The sequence below is a fragment of the Dromaius novaehollandiae genome, chromosome 11, assembly GCF_036370855.1.
Source record: "Dromaius novaehollandiae isolate bDroNov1 chromosome 11, bDroNov1.hap1, whole genome shotgun sequence".
Classification (NCBI taxonomy): domain Eukaryota; kingdom Metazoa; phylum Chordata; class Aves; order Casuariiformes; family Dromaiidae; genus Dromaius; species Dromaius novaehollandiae.
The window spans coordinates 9,478,783-9,506,230 of record NC_088108.1 but is presented as its reverse complement, the minus strand read 5'-3'; the positions used below and the strand labels follow the sequence as shown (position 1 = coordinate 9,506,230).

The 27,448-nt window shown below is 37.6% G+C and overlaps 1 protein-coding gene across 1 annotated transcript; it reads right to left on the bottom strand.

Moving 5' to 3' along the window:
• Nucleotides 1-63: 63 nt before the first annotated feature.
• CUL4B (cullin 4B) lies at nt 64-26,867 on the bottom strand. The gene is made up of 21 exons (XM_064518183.1): nt 26,628-26,867; nt 25,309-25,824; nt 22,402-22,517; nt 17,585-17,688; nt 16,566-16,635; nt 16,011-16,084; nt 14,721-14,883; nt 14,537-14,626; nt 14,149-14,231; nt 12,952-13,019; nt 11,682-11,800; nt 10,664-10,856; nt 9,446-9,550; nt 9,022-9,132; nt 8,163-8,248; nt 7,191-7,298; nt 6,833-6,946; nt 5,822-5,927; nt 5,576-5,748; nt 4,836-4,988; nt 64-3,687 (listed from the first exon to the last, which is right to left on the bottom strand). The coding sequence occupies exons 1-21, from the start codon at nt 26,638-26,640 to the stop codon at nt 3,592-3,594; spliced, it is 2,661 nt and encodes an 886-aa protein (XP_064374253.1). The 5' UTR covers nt 26,641-26,867; the 3' UTR covers nt 64-3,591.
• Nucleotides 26,868-27,448: the final 581 nt, after the last annotated feature.

The following is a 27,448-nucleotide window of genomic DNA, read 5'->3' as shown; positions in this document are numbered from 1 at the left end:
AGCCACAAACATTAGTAAGCCCAACATACAGAAATTTGAGTAAGAAGGCATTTTACACACGAGTTTATCAACACAAAACTGTTTAATATTTATTAAATGACACAAAATACCTAGATAACAGACTCACTCTTTGAAAGGACATGTATTTACATTATTTACCAACTTAAGAAAGACTCTCTGTACCCATATCAGACTTGTTATGAAACATTAAAAAGGTTTTGCTTTTTGCATCAAAGGATGCAATGGTGACACATGCCCTGTTTGCAAGTCTGCATAAACTATAACTTTTTGATGCAGTGAAAAAGCACAATTTTATATTCTGGTAGCCGAGTGAAGAGGCTTCTGAAAAGTAACAGGGTTGGTTCCCCCCCTACTCCAGACATACTCTGAAGGATTCTTATACAAAAAGTATATTACATTTTTGAATGCTGCTGTACTCTTACAATTTTAGTGTAACTTTTCAAAGAAAATATTCTTCCTACTATACGAAATCACTAAAAACAAAGTGGTATTTGAACATTTCTTCAGATGCATTTTTTTTTTTTTTTAAGAAAGCATTAGGGCAAATGATATGTTTAGAAAAAAACAAGACTAACTGAAAAAAAAAAAAAAAAAGAGCAGAGACCAAAATATGAACCACAGCTAAAGCAACTTAACAATTTGCTTTTTTTTTTTTTTTATTAACTATTTACTTTGGCACCTTTGTGTAAACTATAGAACAAAACAATGTTTACAACACATTTGCAATTACAGCATTTAAACAAAATGGTCACTTTTTAAACCAGCCAAGACAAAAAAATAGTCCATTTATGGGTATAAAGATTAAAAAACCTAAAATATATATTTCTAAGAATAAACTGCAATTTCTTATGAACAAGGTGCTATAAACTGCATGCAAGAGTCAAGATTAAAAATGTGTGGCCAAACAGACAAGCTGCATTATAGCCAGATGAGTTGTAGTCCAAGCCCACTTTTATTTATTTTTTATATAGAGATATATATGGCTCAATAGGCAGGCACATGATCCCAGCAAAGAGTTGCAGAGTTGTACGGCTGGACAATAATCTTGGCTGCAGCTTTGTCATTAACCAGGAATGAGCGAGACCTTAGCAGAAGAGATGAACAAGTTCTTGGGGAAAAGCCATGAACATACAAGAACAAAAGGCCTTCTTCCCTCCCCCCCTCACCCCTTCTCTCAACCTAGCCAATATTCTCAAAGTCCATTCTTTGGGTTGCTTTAACTAGATTGCCAACAAAATGCTTAGGTTCTGCCTCAGATCTTGAAGTCTGATAAGATCTTCTATATTAAAGTTTCTGCAATTAAGTTACTGAATAGATGTGATAATTAAATAAGCCTTTGGACTTTGACTGAATGCAACACACTTGTCTAACAAGGGAGGATTTTACTTTTGCTTTTTTTTTTTCTAACTTTACTTTTTTTTAAAACTTTGTTACCATTTTTTAAATACATGGTGATATTCAAGTTATTTGCTGTAACAGACTGAATGGAACCAGCTCAGTATTGATTTTTGTCATCTCCTGCCTCCCAAGGAGTTAAGTTTTATGCTCCTTCTCCAAAACCCCTTTTTAAAAGTAATCTTTTATTGGCTAAAGGTACAACACACATACAAGAAAAAGGAACATTGACTGCAAAATACAGAAGGCTTTTTTTTTTTTTTTTAAAAGGAATTCTTTCCTCCCCAGTGGATCTCTATTTGAACTAATCCTTAAAGATCTGCCTCTGTTTGCAGGAGCAGTGTCCAAGTTTCTTACCAAAATTCTATTGTTAGCATTTTTCTTACAGAGGCAAGGGTGGTCCTGGATGTCTACCAGTGATTATGCTGCAATAGTGTCAAGGGATAGGTAGATTTTCTACAGATCATTTCACAAGCTGTATGACAGTTAGAGGATGGCAAAAATTAATTTAGTAGGAATTCTACTTCAACTGTCAACTGAGGACTGTATATAGAAGAGCTTGAGATAAAACACAGCTGAAGTAAATATGAAATTAAACAGTGGATCAAAAAAGCAGTAAGGATGGGCTACATCAGATACAATATATATATAAATACACACACACACTCTCTCCCCCTCTCACACACACACACCCCCCTGAATATGGGATCACAGTGATAAAAGTTATAGATTGTAAGGAGTTAAGTTACACTGCCTTTAAACAAAAGTAACATCTTGCTTTCAAGAAATATCTGGTATTCCCCAGGACTATCAGTGCCTGAAAGCGGATGAGGTTTTCATTGTGCTCTGCAACACAGCTGATGGTAGGTCTAAAGCTTGGCTGGGTAAGGAAGAACTTATGTGGAGGAGTTACATTTTCTGCTAATACATCTTCTCCCCCTCCCCCCCATATTCCTGGCATACACTACTATAGCAATAAAAATCCATTCTATTGAAACAAAGCTCTACGTTCAAGTGACTTGTTCTCCCATGTTTTATAAAGATACAAAGAATGCTCTCTGGTCATCTAAGGAAATAGCTTCTAGATGCCTTGTAGCAATACTTAACTATCTTTCTATATGAGAGGTAGGCTTTTGGGTTCTAGGAGGCCTGCCACATCTAGGGCTGAGTTCTTAAAGCTTTAAGTTAAAGCAATCCAAAGCAGGGCAGTCTTATTAAGAGCTGCCCTGTCTAAACCTTGAGGTTAGTTCAAGTTTAGAATGTTGCAAAGCAAAACAAGTATTAAAATCCATTTGCAATTTTTGTTCTTACAGCTTTACCAAAAGAACAGTGTGGCTTTTCATAAGTATCTTCAAATAGATTCTCTTTTGTAGAGTATTGCTGCCAAGAGGTGAAGGCCTCCTACCCATGACTAGTAAAAAAAGTCACTTTTTCCATTATGGCTGTTTTATGCTTAAAATTCCCAAAGGTGAACACTAAGTTTTATAGGCAAGCCATATAAATATAAATCTGAACCTGTTTTGTTGTAGCAGTTATTTAAGAATGGTGTTTGTATATATAATATATATGCCCACACTGCAAACTTTATACATCATTTTATATTGGTACCATTCTGTCTTAATTGTGACCAAGAATATATTCCACTAGATCATAAGCATAGCTTAACTTATTCCCCATTTTCCCTCCCTCAAGGGGAAAATTCAAGTGTGGGTATCAGCCAAACCAATGGTATGTTGCTAACTGAAATGCATTCTGTACAGTAAATTAAAAGTTTGCATGCAGTTTAAGCATTTTAAAGGCTATTTTCTTATATTAAGTAACCTTCTGTTTCTGTTTAAAGGTGTGAAAGACATCTGTCATGTATCAGGGGACTCCTCTTCAGACCCAGAGACAAATGGAATCACGAAGACCAGGTACTTTCTTGCAGCCTTCTGCACATCTTACTAAATAACATGCAAAGAGTTCAACAGCATTCTTCTTAAAATGTAAATAGTACTCTTTAAATGGGCATGTTAACCACTGAAAGAAGTCCACTCTACTATACTTTTCCATTACACTGCTTTCATTCAGTCATCGGTAGTATAAAAAGTCAATTAATGGGATCAACAGGCTAGTTTATCCACTGGCAATTGCGTATGACACCAAGTGTGCAGTAAAACAAAGGCCAACATATGTTTATGCAATATAGTTGTATTGATTTGGGTTCTCTTTATCTCTTTCCATGTAGTCCCTGTCAATTAAGGATTCTATTCTCTTCTTAAGGTCAGCAGGCTGTAAAATAAAGCAGATTTTCAGTATTATTATTTTGCTTTCAATAATCCTCAATTCTTTCTTTCCATATAACCCAAACATCTACATTGTTCAAGATGACTGAGGAAACAGGAATCACTATTTAAGTACTATGGATAATTGACTGAAGAGAAAGCTTCAAAATTAGCTTGTCACCTACAGCTAACAATCCTTTTACAGCAGTGAAAAATATTTGTTCCCTTTCAAATTGAATGCTACTTTGAAAACTGGAATTCGTGTTACATGCCAAAGTGTTTCTATTTCTGACTTTCATCCAGTAAAATTTTATCTTGATGCAAGTACATTTTGCAATAGCTTTGGTGCCCTATGATTTTGTTGAGTGAAGAACTTTATTAAAAATGCCTCATGTTAAAGAGTAGGAAAAAGCATTTAAATTACCTGTTATAACCCTACGTGCCCAACTGCAGCTTATGCAGTACTTACAGGCCTGCAGGAATTTAGTGTGGTAACGAAGTAGAATAAAATGGCAATACCTTTTATTTCTCATTTCCAATGATAGAAAGCACTGTATATTTGAACTCAAACAGGTGCATGCATCACTGTCTATTTGAAAATCTATTTCCAATTATGCACATAATCAAGCTATTTATATCACAAGTGTAGGCTGCATTAGCTTTGAGACATTCACCAATATCTGATTTTCATTCCCCATATTAACTAGTATAATCTGTCCAAAAAAATTACTGTACATTGTTTACTCATTTATAGAAAGTGTCAACCAAGCAGTTAGAATCAAAAACACTTCTGCATGACTTGCTGAATTATTTCCACCTCCCCCACAAGAATGCATTGCCAGAGCACTTATGAAATGCAAGAACAGTTTAAGACAACATGCAAACAAAGAGGGTTAGCTTCATAGCTACTACTAACAACAGATGTCCAATTCTGAAAACATTTGGTAATAGGTTTTATGAACTTACTAAAAGCCTGAGATAACATTCAGATAAATTAATGCAACTAGCACTAAAAATTCCTCAAAGGGAATATTTGCCCTTCCTAGTAGTAACAAGGTTCAGGTTACAGACAGAAACACTGTTTAACTGGGGACAGGCAAGGGAACCTTAAAAAGAAGCACTACATTTTTAGAACAAGAAAAATCAGTACTCCACCTTTACTGGGAATTTAAGCTGGTTGTAAACCTCTGACACAAGCAAGTTATGACTCAATGTCTTGCGCATCTTCATGATTCGCACAATTGCGGCATCAATCTGGTACTGCCGGTCCTGGAATACTCTCTCTGTAGTGCTTGCCTGTTCCTCTACCTGGAGGATTTGTTCAGAAAAGTTTTTAAGAGAACAACAGAACTGTCAAATCAATTTTTATTCATTACTTGAAGAAAGAATTGTTCTTAGTGTAAAACACTAAGATTTTTTAAATTGTCAAATATTTGATGTAAATTCTTCACGAGTATGAAGACCTATTGTCTATTAAAAAAAAGTTGTGCAAGGGATTAAAATCTTTGCATGGATTTTATACTGGATGGCTGTTAATAGATTAACAATTGTTAAAGGTATCATCTGTGCAAGATATTAAGGGAAGACTCACTTGAGCTTGTTTCTATGTTTACAAACCATTTTGTAAAGCTCCACATAACAATCCAGTGTCAGAACAACATTTACTACTTAGAACTGTTAATCAAGCTTATTTAGAGATATCTAGGATCACTGGAATCTAAGTTAGTACGGCAACTCACATTTAAATCCCCCTCTTATGTCTGTGCTATCATCCAAAGTATCTTTTACAAAGATACAATATACATGTTACAACCCAGTAACAAATATTTGTAAGTGAGTGGGCAACAGAGACTTGACCCAAGGTTCTAGAAATCAAAAGATTAAAAAGAATATACCGTTTCTTTCATCTGAATTTGGTTGATCTTTATCCTGAAGAGTTTATGTCTGAAGTCATCATTGCATGTGAACTTATCACCATCTTCCACATCTTTGCCTTTGGGACTTTTAGTCAGTACTCTGGCTTTTCCACAAGCCAGAGATTGAAGAGTTCTTCTCAGCTCTCCATCCTCTAAAGCAGAAACAATTGTTTAGTATTTGAAGTCAAGGGCATTTGGAAGTAGTCAGCTGTTTTCAATACCAACCTATCCCAGTGGCTTGCTTTATCTCCTCTAAACTGAACTCCTCTCCTTCATTAAACATGAGCAGCACCAGTGTCTGGAACAAGGAGACCTGAAGCTCTTTTTTGCCCTGTCACAGAGAAAATAAACAGACATCACTAGGGTGTGTGGGTGGGTGTAATCACTTAAAGAAAGTGATTGCTATTTTATTCATTTGGGAATGTGAAAGAATAAAAGTTGCTGGTCATCTTGCATTAACAGTGAAATGCAGAGTAAACTAGAGGTCAGAAGGCTAGACTATCACATCCACTGACAAAACTCACCAAGATATGCATCAACATACCCAAGAAAAATCTCAAAGCCATTGAGCACTTAGAACTGTGGTCTGAAACAGCTTTAATCCAAAGATTAAGACAAGCACTGGTTTAAAAACACAGTATTAGGAACTAAAGGATCTTTGAAATAACCAGGTTTGATAATACTTGTTCTATCATTAACACTTTTCAGAAAAGTGCAGCAGGTAAGTATTCCTATTCCAAGAGATCTTTTTTCCTTGAAATATACTTGTGCCAACAAAGAAATATTGGAGTAATTGGAAGCCCTCTAAAAACAGTTATAGTCTTATACAATCCCAAACTTTTCTTTATTTTAGTAGCAAAGAGCCTATAGTAAACATCCTTAATGTTGTCAGATGAAGCAAGGTGATCTATGGAACAAGGTCCAATTTTTAGTATAAAAAAAAGTTAGTGTCATTTTTAATATGGAACCAAACCCACAGGATATTTTCCCCAAGCAGTAACCAACAGTTTTTTCTTCCCTAATACAGAAATTAGATGCTTCATGTTATACCTTAACACATATTTCAGAAACTACCATATCCAGAGATGATACCAAGAAGTCATATGTTAGGAGTAAATGCAAAAACAGTGCTAATTTTTCTACGACAGCAAAAAAAGCTTTATCTATCTCTAAGGTACAACCCAGAAACTTGAAACTGACAAAGTAACAGGAATAAAGGAGAAGCAAGACACTCACCTCTTTAAATTCTGCTTTTAGTACACAGTGTCCTAGTGTTGACTGCCACTGAAGTTTCCTACCACTGTGTTTTCCTAAATAAAAGGTCTTGAAAATCTCCTGCAGTTTTACCATCTAAAAACAAAACAAATTCCACTTCAAAAGCATGCCTCCCTCTCTCATGATCAAATGAGCCTTAAATAAAGGCATAGAAAAATAAAGGGAAATGCAGGAAAAGGAAGCAAGCTTTATTTAAAAAGACACTTGTATATTTCTTCCTAAAGCTTATATCCATATTTAAAAACCAAGTTGCTAGTTGATATCAAGATGCATTACTGATATGCAAACACTGGATATACTATGTATGTATATTCATTACCTCTGGGGGCAGATGGACCTCCATAGGCACATAGGTTGGCCAATAACCCATAGTCAGTATATTCACTGTGAGTTCAATGTTTCCGGGTACATTCTGATTTTGCATATACTGCAGAAAGAAGCAAAATAAATTGCAACAAAGCAATGTTTGTTAAACTTATTTCAGGTACAGCTGATAAGCTAGTAAAAAACCAAACAAACAAAAACCAAAAAACAGGTATTGTGAGTGCTACCCACACAGAAAGTAAATGATCTTATGATGTCTTTGCTATCTAAAATGCAAGTTACATGGAAGATGATCAGGGTCAGAGAAAGCACCTTTCAGATGGTCTTAAAGGCACATTACAGAAAAAAATCCACCTGCACGAGAAGTGTTCTAGCAGGTTGATGTGAAGATGTACCCAATTATAAGATGTGTGAATGAAAGAAAGGATGTTAAACTTTCTTTGTATTCAAAATATTAAATAACTGCCAGAAATAACAGGCAGAAGTATTCTTCTGGCATCACTGGTTGACTAGACCACTAAACTTACAAGCTAGTCCCATCAGAATATAGCAGTGTTAAAAAGTTTATAATTCTTCTTTTAATACCTTTACACTATTATTATTAAAAGCAGCAGCATCTTGTTCCAGGTTTTCTGCTTTGCAGTTCAGGAAAACCATTAATAAATTCAGTAAAATTTTCAAAAGGTACATACAGGAATTAAGTAATCAACTCCCACTGATTTTCAGTGGTAGCTGTTTTTCTAAGTGGAATTTTGTCTACTCCCTTTAAAAGTAATGACCTACAAAGCCCTTCTCTCTGTAGGGAAAGAGCATTATAGACAACAAGAGTAATTCAAAAGGAATTTAACTCAATTACAATAGAAACATTTACAACTAAAGACATCCTGCACCCTCATATTAGGCCTTTTGAGAATAATTCATTCAAAAAAAGTAAATGAAGGAGCCATGGCAGGCTTTCCAGCAATACCTGTTTAAACTGTATCATTATGTCTTTTGAAAGCTCCATATCTTTAAACATTCCTTCAAGTTTGCTGGTGAAAGCAGCTCCACATTCTACAAGAGAGGAAATTTCATTCCTAAAGGTTAAATCTTGCTTATTTTCAACACCATAGAGTAGTTATGCTAAATACCAGAATGCACTTTGATACAAGAAAACCTATTTCAGCAAGTATGCTTAAATAAAGACCTAAATTCCAATTAAGATGCAGAATAAGTTTATTAAAAATAAAAAATCAGGTGGGGTGGGGAAACGTGTCTTAATGTGGCAGCTGTTTTGGCAACCCACTGTTTTTCCACACAAACATAACTGTTCGAACATCCTAGGACTCCACAGGCAACCTGTCACTCAGACCGTAATTCTAATTTCAATCAGTTTCCTAGCAAACCTCGTCTCTTGATGATGAATCAAGGTCAAGTTCTAGAAATCTTGTTCTTATCACCCAAAGACTCCATACTATGAAGCAATGAAGACCAGACTAGAAGATCGCTAGCTGACAGTTTCATGTTTCAGATCTCATATGCAGTAAGTGACAAGAGGAAAAAGTGATCCTCAAGTTCTCTGAACATATCAGATTTATTCTGCAGAAGCACCTCAGCTCTGTTCCAAAGAGTAAGACACACAATAAACTTAAAGCTAAAGATTTTTGCTAATTTTTGCTATAATTATGAAACTAAAAGCTTCCCAAGTACACCAGTCATTCAAGACTTGCACACAAAGAATTTTGCCCTCTTACGAACAGAGAAAAAACAAACAGCACTTCTGAGAAGTCCAGTTAAACTAATCTTTTAAAAAAAGAAAGCAAACTAGAAGAAATATAGATGTTTACCATGTTTAAGTTTGGAAAGCATAGATTTTTCAGCATCTACTGATGCACTTTTCCCAACTAGTAGCCTCTTTGCTAGATCTTTCTTATAAAAGGCCTCAAACACATCTTTTCCTGTAAGAGATCAGAGTTGACAATGACAATGATCACATAAACCTTCAGGAACTTTTAAACAACTATTGCCTACAAGGGGCACAATTCAAAGCTCAGTAAAGCTAACAAGGACCTTCACATTAAGATTTCAATAGATTCAGAGTCAGGTTTTGTTACAGACATTCTGGCACACATACTAGTTAAAAAACACAACACCAGCAAACTGTCTATACAGAGTATGAATGCTTAAAAAGGTGGACCAACTGCAAAAGTCATTTCAAAGTATCTTTATGTTATTGATTAAACAACTGTTCCCACATAAAAAAACACTTACCATATATGAATCTAAATATGATCATGATTTTATCCAGCATTTTTTCAAGTTCTTCATCAGTAGCTTCTTTGTTGCCTGCCCGAAGCTTTGAATCTACATATTTAGCTAAAAATTGTTAAGGAATAAAAAGTTTAATATTTTCTTAGTATCAAATGAAACAGCAATTTAGGTTTTTTTACTTGTTTTTAAACCTAATATTATGAGATCCTTTGGAAATGTAAAGGAAGTTACCTTCAAATGCGTTTCACCACAGCTAGTTTAATATATTTTCATAGACGCTGTAAAGTTAGAAAAACGCTACAGCCTAATGTCCCCTTTCGGTAAGCAATTACAGTAGTCTAGCTTTATTAATGTACATAACGTTAATGATATTTGCCAATGTAAAAAAACCTGGTCCATATTATGATGTCAAAGCAAAAAGTCAATTTTGTTATAGATGGACACGATTGCAGTAAAAGTGAAAAAAATCATTATCTAGAAGAAAAATAAGTAAAACTTAGTTATTTAACTGAATTGAATAGACTGCCCAATTTCTCCAGCAGGTTACGGTTTGTTTTAACTTCAAATGGTTTGGTAAACACATTACAGTTAGTGAATTCATTTAAAAAAGGAAGGCAAAAAGAGGATCACACCACACCCCTAACACCACAACAGATAGCAAAACAGGTGTTATTCACTGTGTGGGGAAACAATTAAGGTATTCAGAAGTGCAGAGCGCCAGGCATAACATATACAAATCTGTAAACAATGTTCTTTTCGAACTACAGAGGCTCTGTCCCCATAACATGATAGAGATTATGGGTATCCTTATCTCTCTTCACCTGTATACGTAAAGACAAATAATTTTCTGGAGCCCCTTATAGCAGCACAGTTACATAAGCTCCTGAAAATCAAATTACTAGAAGTATTCTCCCCTGTGTCATCTCACAACCTGGACTTCTGCCAACTGCTGGAATGCCTTAGCACTAGTATTTTTCACTTTTCTTTAGCATTGGCAGTGAACTGGTGAATAGAGGTGGTTCATGATGTTTAATGGTATCCTATCAAACAATTCACCTGCGTAAATAAGGGCACAGTCAGTCCCACAGCGTGATGATGCATTGAGCGTAATGTCTTAATATACAATTCCATCATATCTCATCTATTTAACCTGCATCAGCCATTACTGCCTGTCCCTCCACCCCAATTCTCACATGGGAAGAAACTGAAGAAAAATACCTATGAGTTCAGCTGGCTTATTTGGTCTTTTGTTAATGAATGTTTCAAATGCTTCTTTCATGGCGTTTACAAACTTCTCATTCTTGAGAAAGCAAACATCAATAATATGGTCAACTTTATCTTTAAAGTCAAGTAGTTCTTGGACCATAGTTTTGTCTTTTTCTGGATTAATTACTATTGTGCTACCAAATGCCTGCAAAATAAAACACATCCTTCAATCAGCCCTGAAGTAACGAATTTAAATGACAAGACTTCTAAAAGCCTAAAATATCTTTTTCAAGTCTTATTTGCAAAATCTCATACTTATTCTACTAATGCAATAGAAATAAAAGCACTATAAAGTGTTTGCTATATAATCAGAGATAGAGATATTAGACCTAATATTTTGAAGCAAAACCGATCTGTCATAAACAAACAGATCCGAACTTTTGTCAGAAGAAATACACTTGCATGTGAGAGAATTAACACATCTTTTTAAACCATCTGTATCCTCAGGTCTTACACAGGTAGAGCTACCAATAAAGTGAACTTTATCTAACACTAATCCTATGACATTAGAAAGCACTCCTTCACAACAACAATATTTCCTGCGATAACATTTTCACTGAATAAGAAAATGAAAGATCTTAAGTGATATTCAAGTGTTTTTTAAACTTCAATTGGTTTGGTGACTTAAGCCTAAGCTACCACTCATTCTGAAAAGAAATTTTAGCAGGGAGATGATAGAAATATTCTCCCATTACCAGTAAAATCTGTGGAAGAAATCTAGTTGTTCCCCCCAACTAGCTACAAACAAGAATTCCAAACATATTTTGATTAAATTCAATACTTTCTTCAGTGGGACTAGAACAGTTAAGTATAGTTTCAGAGGCTGCCTATTAAATATATGATTATAAGCAAGAAATAGTCTTCAATGCTTAGAAAAATGCAATAGAGTATCTAGAGATGATTTAAATATCTGTATATAAATATCATCAATAAAATAGGGATACCTGTTCAAGAGTCTCAGAAACAGTACCTTTATATATTCAATCCAGTGTTGCAAGAGAACCTGCACTCCGCCTCTCACTCGGCTGAACAACTGATACAGAAGAGACAGGTCTTGAATTCTGTTTTCATCAAGGAGATGGTTTAAACCTGCAAATGAGAGAATTTAAGTAGAAGTTATTAACATACAGTAATCCAAACAGAACACAGCATATTACTACAGTAAGGGACTTCTTCAAAGCTAGTATTTTTTAATCAAGCAATTAGATTTTTTGGAAATTTACCCAATTTAACTGAAAGACAATAGTGAAACTTAGAGTGGCTATCTGAACTGACTCAAACCTTAACAGCTTCCTGTTACTAGACGGGATATCTTGGGCTACATGTACTTTATATAACAGACTTATCACAACACCTTTGCTTACTTTTAATTCACTGTTCCCTAAAGATTTGAGAATTTTATGCTCTGCTGATCAGTAAGAAGCGTTCCGTGGCAAGACAGAGGTCTGACTCTCAATTCCAGCTGGAAAATAAACTTTACAGATGTTTAAAGGCAAGCAGGTTCAAGCAGCCAAGAAATATCTTCATGTTTAAGTTTTTGGCAAAGAAAGCCTGATGCTCCACAGCAAGGTTCTGAGAAAGTAGATGGGTAAATATTGCTAACTTGACGCTCCTCTCAGTAAATAGAAAGAGTCTGTTACAGATGTACATAGAGATGCTCACACACCTGTTTCATTCAGAATCTGCTAGTAAGAACGTGATCATTTTCTTATTATTCCATTTTTGCTGCACTCTTATCTCCAGACTACCCCTTAGAGCAAAGGGTCACTTGACTCCAGAGATGACTGCAGTGCTGAAGCAACATCCTTCATTGCTTGAACTGTACTAAGTTTTAAACAAGCTGCATTTTATAAGCAGCAAGTAATTGAAGTTTCCTTTCTGGTACATCCATAATTCAAAGGCTACTCCCTTACCTCTACTCTTCAAAATGCTACTTAGCACATTCAATTCAGAAACTCTTATTCTATTTTTTTGTTTCTAATTTTCATTTCTAAATTTTCGTTTGTTTTGCTGCGTATCTGAAGATACCACTGTGGCCCCTTACCTCTGACAAGGAGATTTGCACTTGCCCTCTTGCAAAACGGTCAGTGCTATTTCATGAACTGAGTGGCAAAGGGCTTTAAAGAATGATGTAGCTTGTGTCCTCCCCCTGCACCTGTATCTGTCACTTTCTTTTCAGCACAGGAATTGAAAGCCCCGAAGCAGTAATTAGAAACATTTCTATAAAGAAGAAAGATTACCTTTCTGAAGAATGGCTGTTAAATGTTCACCTAGAAGTTGCTTTTCTACAGTAGCAATTAGTGGCTTCCTATAGAAAAAATGTTTAGAATTACTTTTCCTTTTTCCATTATTGACAGTTTTAAATCCTTTTTTGAGATTACATTAACTACACTTGGCATTGGGAGGGCTCTAATTATCTGTGGCCAAGGACCTATAATGAATATATACATATTTATACTTGTTCCTCCCCAGTGAGCAACCTTTTTTTAATCTGTTTGCTGACTGAGGATTTAATTCACACATCAAACCTGTTGCACATGACCTCTAAGCAGCTGGACAATGATTCCATCAGAGAAGAAATTGGGCAAATGTTTGTCAAAGAATATACCCTCTCCTGCCTTGTGAGAGGAGATTCATGTCTTGGGAGACAGAAAGCAAGGAGGGAAGAAAAAAAAGAAAAAAGCTCACTGACACAAGAGATATCAAAACAAAACAGGGAGCTGGTCACTAATGATGGTGGGAAGAAGGAAGCCACTAAACAAGCCAAAAGTTTTTAACAGCTGAAGGAGGAAGAAAATCAAAATGTAAGAAGATAGCAATAAACCACCTTCCCCTCAGAGATCCTCTGTACCTGCTCTTTAACAAGTTGCCACCACTTGTTCAAAGAGTTGTGTTACACCACTGACCTGCATTTCCTCGCAGCCACGACTGCTGTGGCTTTACATTAGGAGAAATTTCTTCTACCCTGCAAGTCATGAATTCCGCCTGATTCTATTTGAGAAAATCCTGCCTTTAAGTAGCAAAGATTGAAGACTGACATTATTCAATAATTCCCCACAGTCCACTAAGAATATGTAAATATTCTTATGTAAATATTCAGAGCCTTTTACTTGAGAATTCTCTATCCTTGGTCCTCTCTTTTCCACATAGGAAAGAGATCCAGCTGATCATTTGCGTTTTAGCAAGAGAGTGTTGTTTGGACTGGGGGTGGCAACCTGTATTTCTCCAACCAAATGCCCAACTCTATCAAAATAAGTAGAAGCTTACAAGAATAAGCTGTGTGAACCAAGACAGTGCTTTACTGTAATCAAGGAACTGTGGGAAAGAAGCATTTGATGGTCAATCAATAACTGAAATAAATTGCAGCTATTAGATGGCCCTCAACAGAAATAGAGCCAAACAGTTAAAGATATAAAGCAATGAAAGATCGCACTTACTGTGTGCTCTGATCTAAATAAGTGATTATCCTGTCTGCTTCTTCTTCCAAGCGCTTGTTGACATGATGAAGATATTCTGGAACCTGGAAATGTCAAAGTAATTTTGCGTGTTTTAAAAATCAAGAGGAACAAAAAATATTGACAATACTGGTCTGACAGCAGCAGCAGCTCCAGTTTTAAGCAGAAAGCAATAGCACCATGAAGGCAAATGCATGTGAATTTGCTTTCCCAAAGTACTATAAAACATATAAGTTGTATTATTGCCCAGCACACTCATATGGCACTACTCAGTGAGAATAATATTCTGGATAAAGTAGCAGAATAGTTCCTCTCCTTGAGAAATGTTTCCTTACTAGGCATAACAAATATTGTTAAACATTCAAAATACCTCTCGTTCCTGCATAAGCCTCTGTCCCTCTGCTGCGTACAGACGGTTAGTCTCTTCCAAGAATCTATGTTCGAAAGAATCTTGATAAATCTAGGGAAATAACATGATAGCAATCCAGGTAAAGCTTACTGAGCTCTAAATATGAATCCAAACTGTTTATTTCCAGGTGAAACAGTTTACTTACCTGCAAGTCAGAAAGCATGCTTAGAAGGCTTCGCAGTAAACTCCTGTCAATAGCCTCACCATTTCTTTCCCTCTCAATCAGCAGAAGAATGCCATCAATAGTTTTGTTCTGAACCTTCTGGTCACTAATTATATGAGTCCTGAACAATTCTAGCCCCATATCCCTAGAAAGAAAATAAAGCCTCTTCAATAATTTGCATAAGAATCAACCCCAAATAATCTTATTGACAACATTTGATCTAGATCAAATGGAGAACCCAATAAATACATGCATTCCCCAAATTCACCTCTGCTGCCAAATCACTCACAGGATGAATGAACACATACACACTAAAGTAAACCCTGACAAAGTGCCAATAGTAAACCACAGATCAGCGCACACATTTTTCCTAAATAACCCCCTAATTTTTGCAGCAGTTTTATTTTTCACCTGGTTGGCAGGATGACTGAAACTGAATGAACAGCAGCCTATGCTAGAAATGGAGAATAATATCCTGGATCGCAATTCCATGTTTAAGCTGTTCAACAATACTCCTTTTTGTCCATCACTTTCTAATCTCTAATTCTCTTATACAGAGCTTTGAGGAACTCAGTAAATTGAAAGACTGGGATCTCTGCTTTGCGCATTCCAGTCGAAACCTTCCATGAACGTGAAATGGTTGGGGGCTGGACACTTTTCGAAAAAAGCAGGCTTTCCTTTTCCACTCCTTCAATCTGTGGCAAACAAAGTAACTCAGGTAATTTACCTCCCAGTGAAGGGCCAAATGCTATGTGGTAAAAGCACAGTAGGACATTTGCTAATTATTAAAATATTAGAAAGAGACAGAGAGGTTGAAGTCCAAATGGGAATAGCTTGCTCCGACTTGAAATATTTTTTCCCCTTCAAAAATACCTAGTTATTGAAAGTTCTTTGAGTATGTTCAAGCCAATAACTGGGCAAGCCAAACCTTGGTGCTTCAGTTGTTGAACAGGGCCCTTCCTTTTACTGTGCAAACTAAAGATTGAGTAACTACTTGCTGAAATTTGCAATCACAGCTATGCTAGAAAAAACCTGCAATTCATGGCAAGTAGATTTAAAATACAATCCCCCTTTGCCACATGCAGCCAGGTATTCAACATCTAATTCATGGGTCACTAGAAAGTTTTTTTATTTCTATTTATATGTATGTGTGTATATATATAGATACACACACAACTAAAAACAAACAGAACCAACCAACCTCCGCCCAACACCAAGATAGTATAGGATAATTTAAACATCACCCCCCCATTTTATCTTTCGTTCCCTTACCAAATAGATGGCAGCATTGAATTCTGAAGTACGTAAGTTCGATCCAAGAACAAAAAGATACTTCTAATCATGATCTGTTGTGAGAAGGAAAAGAAAAAAAGCCAGAATCATTTTACTCTTGAAACTGAAGAGCAACACAACTCGTGCTTGACAACAACAGAAAACCTCACTGACAGATTTTGGACAGCACTTTGTTAGAGTTTCAGTTTGTTTAAAATATTCCACTGATCTCAGTTAGATGATCAATATAACATTTAGCATCTTTCTGTATAAAAGGAAAATAGCTCCTTCTATAAACCTATAAAAGAAAAAAGGTTTGCATAGAAGCAACAGCTAAGAGATTCCTCTCCACCCCCCCCCCCAAGATCAGACTAATGTGTCAAGAAATACTCTACATACAAGTGTTTAAGGCATGATTTCTAATTAACTAGATGCAATTTTATTTCACAAAGAAGCCTTTCAGAAGCACAGTATGTCTGTAAAGGAACAGAGATAAGTAAAACATTGGCTGAACTAGGCAACGGATTTTCTTTGAAAAAGAAAAAAACACCTTACCATTTGTCTGCAGTGATCTTGCCAACATTTGTCTATTTTCTTTAGAAAAAGGACGCTATCCAACGAATCCATGAAGAGATCATTAAGAAAATTATGATTACTAGTAGTGTAAGCAGTGAAATGAACCAACATTACTTTTTCCTTTTTTAGTAATAAAATATATTTAACAGAGTACACAGACTCATCTACTACCAAACAGAACCACTTAAATCTCTTCCAATTATTTTTATCTTTAATGAGGGTCCTGGTGTTAACACAGTAGTATTTTCAGATAACAACAAAACTATTTGAGCTATTTTTAGAAAGGATCTAAATACATTTGAATGTTTTATTCAGTCTCTCCCTCTCCCCCACCCAAACCCAAGATACCCCCACACCTCAAAAACCAACAACCTACAATACACGTAAGAGTCTACCATTACACAGATACTGTATTTTCAGGTGATGTTTAGAGATAACCAACATTCTTGGTTACAAAATTTGACTTGCAGTCAGGTTTCTGGCATAGTTCTAATACTAACAGAGTCTCTTTAATATCCAACTTAATGTGATTTCAGTATGATCCAACTCCAAACTTTATGAATAAAACGTTTACATCCTCAGAATCACCAACATCATAGGCTTCCAGACCACTAGCAGTTTTCGAAAAGAAAACAGGAGCTAGTTTTTCCAAGACTGATGTTTATGTCAGCAAGGTAACTTCAACATACAACCCCCCCAAAGTGATACAGCAAACAGCTGTTTTAAAGCCCAGTCTTATTTGAGCTTCTATAAAAACTTGTCAAACTGTTTCATAAATACTAATGAAGCTTTCTCACAAACTTCAAATGGTTACAGACATAAAGAAACTAGCAGGACCTCACAAAGAACATTGCAAAAATGAAAACAGACCCAATTATGCAAAAACTAGGCGTTTAGATTACCACTGCCTAATGTCATGAACTAGTGAAAGAAATTTATCACTACATACTGGCAGGTGAAAAGTATTTTGGCTTGCCAACAGTTTAAAAAAAGGATATTCTCTGAATTGGTGAATTTGTGCTTTAATGTGGTCTTCACAGATCTGTCTCAATTGTTTATACAAGTTTGCAGAAATCTTGTAGGAGCAGAGATTTTCAACAGCCTAAAGTAAAGAGAAACAGATACTAAGAAATCTCTTTGTATTCTCACATGTGGTTTTACAAGGAAAGGGGAAAAAGAAACACCAAATTCTTCTGCTTCTCACTCAAGAATTACTAACTTTGAATTTTAACATAGTTCTCAGCTGCATGCAAAACTCCAGAGAGATACATGGCACTATACAGGAACAGGAGACAAGAGAGCCATGCCCTGAACAGCTTAGCTTCTAAGGGCTTATTAATTTCAGTTGGAATATTGGTATCTAATTAAGAACTGCAGGATTTGCCTCTCAAAGAATGAGGATGTTAGTTTAATATGTTCCAGCAACATGCTGGGCTTAATACTTCAGAGCAGACGCTTAAGGTCTTAATTTTATTAACTGCTGTGCTTTGCAAGCCATACGAACATTGGTAGAAAAGCACTGCTAGTGTTACTCCTTTCACAGTCCTTACCTTGATTAAATTTCCCCTCAACCCCAAAAGTGAGTGCGTGCGTGTGTGTTCCTTAACCCCTTGCCCCAAACAATTTAGTTATAATTCTGAACAATTTTTAGCAGTATAATTGTATTCCAGATATTTAGACTGACAAAAACAAAATGTCCTATTTTTAGACCATAATTACATATTAGGAGAATTGTCGCTGTGCTTCACAAGTGATTTTAAGCAAGAAGCAAAAAGAAGTTTAATGGGAACATATCTTGGAGAGTGATCAAGCAAGCAAGCAAACAAGCAAGCATTTAAAAAGCCCATAAGTGTAACTAGACTTTTCCACAATTGATCTCAATTGCCCAGATTTGGAAAGCACCGTAGCAATCTTAACTCTGCAGATGGGTGAGAAAGAAACAGACAGTGTGTGATTACTGTGTAAAACATATCTGTTGAAGCTGGAGAGGAGAGGTATATCTGATTTTCAGCTAGTGCTTTTATTTATTTATAAGTGAAAAGGACTTCAATTGCCAGTAAAGGACTTCAATTGCCAGTAAAACTAACTCATTGGAACAACAGACTGGAAAAATCAAGTTCACTCCCCAGCAGCTGTAAGCAAGCATGCAGTAACAATGTAGTCCAGAAGCACACACAGCCTATCTACTCCACTACTCTGAAGTCCCCCAGCAGTCTATAGAGAAACAATCAGCAAACAGTGAACAGCCACCACTACTGTGGCTGTTCAGTCATCATGACAATCAAAAGATCTAATCAAGGAGTTCCTCAGTTTGTCCTAGGATATCAACAAGAATGATTCTGGGGGTGGAGGTAACACCACAGCTGAGCAAGTGCACTATAGCTAATATTGGCTCTAGGACATAGAGGAGTTAAAAAAAACAGGAAACCCCAGAAGAAAACTGAATGTGCATAAGCTTATTGACAGAAACAAACAGATATAGTAAGAGCATAAGTGTACCAATTAAGACCAAAAGGGCATTGTCTGAACACTGATATACAAATACAAGTTAAGTACTTAAGGTCTGAATGGTGATTATTAGGAAAGCCAGAACGTAATTATCCCTGAAGTATATAACTCTTAATATTTGGAAATAGTTCAGTCTTAAAAGAAACCACAAACAAATATAATCATGTGATGAAAGCATATACAGTTCATTGTCCAGAGCATGTTACTGACAGCACTCAACTCTATTCTGCTGTTGTACATAGGGTCAGGTCTAAATGAAACAGCAGCAAAACACAAGAAATAAATGCTGCTTTGATTTTAGAAGAAAAGTGGATGGAAAATACTAAGTTTAAAGAGTCTGATTAAACCTTCAAGTAAGTGCAATGAATAGATTTCTTCTTTTCACCTACTTATTTGGGAGAAGCCAACTGAGAGCTGTAAAGATAAATATTTTAGACAGAAATTGCTAGTCACCTGCAGAGCCCCAGTTAGTATCACTTTAACTAGCAGGCTATGACACCACTGGCTACTTTGCTGTATTTCTTATGTAAAAATCTCTGGTCAGTCCATCTAACCTCAACTACCCACATTTTCACAGTTCAAAACAAGTACTGCTTAAATCATGCTGTTCCAGTCCTTAGAAGATTTAGTCTTTGCACTGTAGATGGAAAAAACACATATACCCATTAACACTTAGTGAAATAAATTAACATATGTTAATATGCACTTATTTTTATGTAATTTTTATATACAGCTGTGCTTTTCCATTTATATGTCAGAAATTCCAAAATGTTAAACACCATGTGTGTTAGTATCTGAGTTTCTGAACATAAAGCACAAACCTTTTGCATCTTCACTGAGAACATCCACAAAAAAAATGTTTTAACTTTAATTTGCAAGTTCAGCCTGACTTACTGGCATTACTTTTTTTTGGTAGAGGATAAATTGTCTAAGCACACAAAGTCTTTTACTAAAACTCACTCTGCGGAGCATAACACTACTAAAATGTTATACCGTGCAAATTTAATTACTGACATTACAAAATGATAATTGTAATATATCAACAATTTCTAACAACTTCCGGAGCTGTAGTTCACAAAATTATCATAATCTGAATTAGTGGAATAAAGGTTCCTGATCAGGGAAACTGTGCCCAGAGGATGGTCAGAACATCTGAAGGCAAAATGTCACATTTCCAATGTGTAACATTTTGGTTTTTTAATTGCAGCATCTGCATCTGTATTTTTGTGTTGGGGAAAGTACGAAAAAAACAAACATGGCTCTGATGAGAGAATATCAGAACTTTCCAGAAGTACTTAAATATATGATTGATTAAAAAAAAGTTAAGTAGGGATCTGGCACCAGAGCTTACTAGACCTTTACTTTCTGGTACTAAGGGAAGGAAAATGATTCTGAGAGAGAAGCACTTGTGGAAAGCTTTCAGTTCTGTAGCGCTTCAGCTACTCAGATAGGTATTCTCTTGTTGGGGAAGAGAAAAAATGAGCACAAAGCTAACAGCCCAAAAAGAAATAAAGTCTCAAAATGTTTCCTCAGTGAAATTTTACTGACACATACAACAGTTAAACAAAACTCAAGAAGCTTAACTCCGTTTTAAAAAAAAAAAAGTTATTTTGAGGTGTGAAGCAGGAACTTCTGCAGATTCTTTTGCTGTTCCCCTCTATGCTTGGATAATGATGTCTGCCAAAGAACATTTGGAATCAGATCTATTTACCAAGCAGCTGTTCAGAAACGACATTAGTTACTGTTACAGTTAGTGTTTAAAACACTAGTGATTGCTATTACTATTTTTAAATTAAGACTTTTTTCAGGTTTATAATAAATAGAATACAATCAAGTATGAAATTTTTTTATTTCCTTGAAAAGTATCTAAGTTATTGCAATGTTAAAATTGAGATTTAAAACAGAAAGCTTGTATTTTCTGAGCATGAACACTAATAAAATTAGGTTATCATAGGTATCATAGGTATCATACAAGTGATAACTTGGAAGTAGAAGTAAGGCTTTCAATAAAACTGTGCATCTTTAACCAATATTGTTTATCCTTCCAGTCCTAGATTAAGTTATATGCTCTGTCTAAGCATCCTGATATCAACAACTACAGTGGATTGTAATTTACTAGTTTCACCACATATTGAAAAAACATTTTTTTACAGTATCATATATTATTTTAAAACAAACTCATAGAAAAAGCTGTTTTTAAATTAACTGAACATTATACAAGAATATCCTAAGCTTAAAAATGCAATGGGCAGAGGAAATTGGCCCATGCCAAGAGCAAACTGTCCTTCCCTAAATCTTTCCCCAAACATTGTGCAAATAGGACTTTTTCCCAGCTCTTCATAGGAGTCAGTCACATTCAAATGGACTTTTATTAAAAAGAGGAGGGAACAGGGGAGGAAGAGACACTAAAACAGATGAGGAGAAGCATATATACACACAGAAACCAGTCCAATAAGCAATTTGGTAATAAAAGCTTTAAAACTACAGTAAAAGAAACATAAGTGCTTCTTAATACCTAGCTAAGGCAGTACTGTTACTAGGTCATTAAAAATACAAGTGCTAGGAAGTTGCAGGGGGAGGGTCTCTCTAACATGTTAAGCTGAAAAAGCAGAAGTGGAGCTTATAAAAAGGTTGGGAGATGCATTTCAAAAGCCTGATCACTTCCTGAAACATTTAGAGCAAAACAATCAGCAGTATTATTAGGGATAAATGAATTTTGATTCTCAGTTGTTAGAACATTTGGAATTCTAATAATAAATGACAACAAAATCAAAGTAAAATTCATGAAGAAAAATGGTATTTTACTTACTTTTAAGAAGTCAAAAATGTTTTCTAAATGAGTACCATTATTTATGATCCTCAAACATGAGCAGATTTTGCCTTCAGATAGAAGACTACATTTTAATTCAAATCATCTTTTTTTTTTTTTTTTAAACCTAAAGACCAGCGTTCACACTTCTTTAGCAGCTACACACCACAAACCCAAAAACAGTAAAGAGAATACAGCTCCTTGCCTTATTTAATTCTTGTCAGCTGTTGCAAGGGAAACCATACCTTAGATTATGTTTATGGCAAAACACCCCCCAAAAACAAACAAACAAAACACCCCCCAAAAACAAACAAACAAAACCCTTAGTTCAACTTTAGGTCTTTCAAGTCTTTTACTGATAATTTTAAAACCTGAGAACCTGTTGCAAGAGAAGTTTGTCAGATAGAAAAGCAACTGTCAAACAAAATGTTATGCTTCCCTTATTATTTCAAAACTGTTTTTAAACAAAAAGACACAACTTTTATTTAAAGCACTGACCTGATAGAGCTCCTCTAAATTGTACTTAATTGAAGTACTGTTCTGGATAGCTTCTACAGCTTCTTTCAGTTTTTGCCAGGTTTCATCTGTGTAGTTTTCGGGCAATTTGGGTTTATCTTTAAAAAAATATATAGAGAGAGACAGTTTGAGAAAGTATTTAGTGACAGCAGAACATTTTACCTTTTACAGAAACGAAAAATATTACTTTGAGGAAAAAAAGTATAGATTGATGCTCTAGTTTTTATTTATACATAAATGAATAAGAAAGCATTAGCGTAAAAGCAGTATCTGGTTTACGTATGAAATAGTAACGCCTTGAAGTTTTTAGCGTACTTTTCGTATCACCCTCTTGCAGATACACATTACAGCCCAAACCATATGCATGAGTTACAAAAATCACAGTACTGTGACTTGCAATGGTCTGCATCTTCCGTGCACTCCTTTTCACTACCAGAACAGCACAGCTAAAAGAATGAGAAAGTGACATAAAAGCTGAACGTGATGGATTAAGAAAGTTATACCACTATAATAAATATTCCAAAACACACAGTTGTGTATAGGATATTTGAAGTTTACTGCTCACTAATTCTACTCTGTATTAACACTTGAAAGGAAACCCCTAAGAAACATACATGGAAATGCTTAATTATAATACAGGCTTTATGGTGGCCAAGAAAACCTTCCTGCTTTGACCTAATTCAGGAATGTCTCTCTTGAGTTCGACCTAGTGGGTTAAGAGAGTTAAGCCCTCTCTTATGTTCACATAGCTCAAATTTTGTAGTTTGATTCTCTCTTTTTATGTTTTTCAACCGCTTTTTCCAGAGAACCCTGTGCTGAGCAGCATCTTCAACAGAAGTAAAGCATTTACGATAGGCTAAGAGAGATTCCTTAAGTCATATCCTCAGAATACTGTGGCTATTTTAAAGTTCTGTGTGTTCCACTAACTAAATAAAATGACCATTTTTGTTCTGATAGGCATGTTCTCAGATAGAAGGAAGGTGGAGACAATTTAGCAGGGAAAGTCACATGTACAGCCATGCCACCAACAGATTAAATTGGCCCAGAGTTTATACTGTATTAAAATTAACTTTTATGTACTTAAATATAAAATATAAAGCCTTTTGATTTCTCTAGAGATAACTCAACAGAGAGAAGTAAGGTTTCTTTTTTCCCCATAAACAAGCATTCTCCTACAATACTGGCAACATCACTTGTCTCAAGAATCTGTGGAGATAATTAAATATAAGTGAAACTTGCCTGTTTTCACATGCAATTAACAAGTAAGCTACTCAACAGCAAACAGCAAGATTTTGGATTTTAAGAACTTGTTTAGGTTGCAAAGGATGTTATTGCTATCACAGATAAAAGCATGCTAAAATGTTATTCAGCTTGGGATCTGAGAATAAATAAGAATTACAGTTGCTAGATTTTCGTGACCTACGTTTTAAGCACATGATTCAAATTCCATTTCATAGGCAACGATGATCATAGCAACATGCAATCCATGATATTTAGCAAGTATTTTAAACATGAAAAGCTGACTTTCCTTAAAGATAATAACAGAGTACAAGCAGCAGAGCAGCCTTTATTCCTCACCTTCATGCATCATCAATAGAAAATTTAAAATAATCAGTCACATTAAGTGATGATGACACGTGAGCATGGGAGGCAGAAGGGAGAGCATTCTTGAGAATCAGGGGCACTTTAAAGCAAGAAGTTACACTGCAACCACGAATCACTGTAATGTTACAGTGGCTAAAGTAAGCCCTACCTTCTGTGATATCTTTACAGAACATCTGTATCAGCAGTACATTTATATATTAGTTTTAATCTCCATAATGTTGAAATCTTTAAAAAAACAAAACAACGCCCTCCCAGAAACAGACACGTGGGGGAAAAGAAACCACTCAGAAAAGAAAGCTACTCGACTAGCATAGAAGATAGCAAGAGGCAGGAAACAAGGAAAGCTCCTGATTTACCCATTTTTTAGGCAAACTGACAGGATTTTAGGTCCCTGAAACTATGTTCTGTCTACACCTATTTGTAATTTATGTACTAGAATATCAAACAACATCAGCAGAAAGCTTCATTTCTCCATATCAGTTGGTCTCAAGTGACAGTACTTTAGAAGATCTAACACCTGTTTGTTGAGAGGAGTTATAAAACAAGCTAAACTTGAAAAAAAAGTAAGAATATGTCATGACAGAAAAAACGCCATAAAAAGGTTAAACAGTAAAAGCTGTACCAAGGATATTGTGAGGAAAACACCCAGCAAAATTCCAAACTACCTACTTTAAAGACAAGCAGGGGAAGTGGAAAGGAAATCCTCCATAATAGCCTGATAATCACCTTAGTTTCAACATTTAAAATGAAGCACACACTGATTAATCTATAGTCAGAGAAAAGAGACAGGAGCGAGACATATAACTTTGGGCCCTACATATATATATATATAATAATATTATATATATATACATATATATATAAAAATAATCTTCTGCCAAGGCCTATCATAAACTGCGCTAACTATACACCGTACCCTGAATCAGGATTATAGAAAAGCAGTATCAAACAGTACAAGTCTGAATAAAGGTGGTTTACACACTTATACAGTAAAACATTTAATTTAACATACAACTTAAGGTCTTTTTCTCAAAAGGTAAGAGTGAAAACAGTGAAAAATAATCCCAAGCAACACAGCGTAGCTCAAGATAGGAACAGGACTGGGCAAGTATGCATCATAACACGTTATTTCCCCCTTTACATACATATAGAAAAGTTTACCACGGAAAAGTATTTCCTGTAAAATTTGGACCTATTTGAAAGCCAACTGGTTTTCATGTTGAACACAAAACACAAAGCTGAGCGCCAACTCCTCACAGGTTGTGACAAATTATGGCCTGTTACCTTTAAAGTTCTTGATCACTAGTTTCTTGGCTGAGCCAGGTTTACTGTTGGCAAAACTGGAAACAGTAGAGGAGGCAGCTTTGGTCAGGCCATTTGCATGGTGCCCCACAGCCACTGAAGAAATTAAAAGGCTTTTATTTTTGAGCTGTTGTTGGTGCTGCTGTTGAGAAGAGGCAGCAGGAGAAGAGGAGGAAGAAGACTCTTCAGCCATCTTCACATCGAGTCCAATAAAATCCAAGGAGTCCTCAAAACGCAGCTTCTTCTGGAGGTGATGGTTGGAGGAGGCAACCCCTGAGGAGGAGCAGGAGGAGGTGGTGATGATGGAGGAAGATGAGGAGGAGTTGTTTTTGGAAGGAGAAGAGGAGCAGGAGGAAATGGAATCGAATTCTTCTCTCTCAGAGCTGTTGCTGCTGTTATTTAACTTTCTCTTCTTGCAGGAGGAGCTGCTGCCGCTATTACCATCAGTGGCAGGTCTGACCTCCTGAGCTGCTGCTGGGGGGTTGGGGGAAGAGAAACCTGTGGGAAACATGAACACACAGAAGTGAACAGGCTGAGGGGCATCAAATCCTTGTGGTGTGACAGAGGCAGAGAGAGAGTTTCAGAGTCGGTCTCCGTTTGCTGTCTCTCGGGGGACTCTTTCAACTCCTTTTTCTCTCCCCCTTTTACGAGCGGAGTCTCTCCAAATTCCCTCTCCTTCGCTTTCTTCTCCTGCGGAGGAATCGCTTTATCGCCTTTCCTTCCCTTTTCCTTATTACAGTGACTCTGCCCGGGGCTCGTCTCTGCCTTCACGCCTGTCTCAAGGAGCGGCTCCGCTCCGGCCTCTCCACCCCCAGCTCCCGGCCGCTCTCCTCTCCGCGGCCTGGGTCTCCCCGCCGCCGCCGCCGCTCCCCCGCACGCTCTGTCCGCTCCCCGCCGGCTCCGGCCGCCGCGTCTCCGCCGAACAGCAGCGGGGAGGGCCGAGCGCGGCTGCCGCACGCCTCGGCTCCAGCCCCGGGCCCGCGCCCCGCCCGCCGCCCGCGCCGGCCCCGCGCCGCTCTGGCCGCTCGCGCTCCCGCGGGGACGGCCCGGCCCGGGCTTGTTATTGTCAATACTAGGCGGAGAGGGAGCCTAAAGATGGCGGCACATCCGGTCGCCAGGCATGCTGGGGCGCGGCCGCCCGGAAACGCGGCCGGGGGCCCCGCGGCGGCGGCAGGCCCCTCCGCGCCGCCCGGCCGCGCCACCGAGCCGCGCCGCGCCGCCCTCTCCGCGCGCCCCACTGCCGCCGGCGGCCGCGGGTGAAGCCACCTCCCCCCGCTCCTTTCCGCTACCCTCTGACCTACCGGAAGTAATCATGGTTGCCGGCAGCCGGTGACGGGCGCGCTCGTTACCCCCGCACGCGCCGGCGTGAGGTGCGTCGTGCGGAAGGGGGTGTGGCCTCGGCCCTCCGCGTGGCGGGAGCGTGGGGGCGGGGCTCTCGCTCGCGCGCGGCGCCGGGGGCCGGGGCGCGGCTTGGCCCTCGTCAGCCCCCGTACCGCCCGCCCGGCCCCGGAGGCGGCGCTGCCGGTGGCGGCCGGGCCGGGGCCGCCTTCCCCGCGGGCGGGGGCGCCGCGGAGCCGCGAATTCGGGCCCCTCCCTCGCCCCCCAGGGGAGCGGCCGGCGCGCGGCAGCTGGGGCGGAGCGGGCGGCCGGGCTCCCTTTTCGGCCGGCCGGGCTGGCCTGCGCCTGGGGCGCCTCGCTGCGAGGCTGCCGTTAACCGGCGCCAAGGGCCGGGTGCCCTCGGGCGGCCTGTTCGGAGCGCGCTCTGCTGGTTAAGGGTTTTGTCTGTTGGCTCCTTTTGGGAAAGGAGGGTTTTTTTGTCTTCATTTTTATAAACAATGTAATTATTTAATATCGCGCTGCTTTTCAAATGTGTTTAACGCACATGGACTTGCATTGGGCTGAAGCTTAGCACTTAAAAAAAAAGAAACCTTGGAAGCAAAAATAGAAACTGTGACCTGTCAGTGGCTGTTTGTGATGCTGGTGTTTTTCTGTTATCAAAGAAAACATGAACTCTCCAAGAATACTGTTATGGTTCAGCCGGAGCTGAGAAATAGCTGCAGAGAAAGTAACAACACAAGCTATGAGATTTTGTTCCAGGAGCGACTCTCAAAGGACTTCTGCT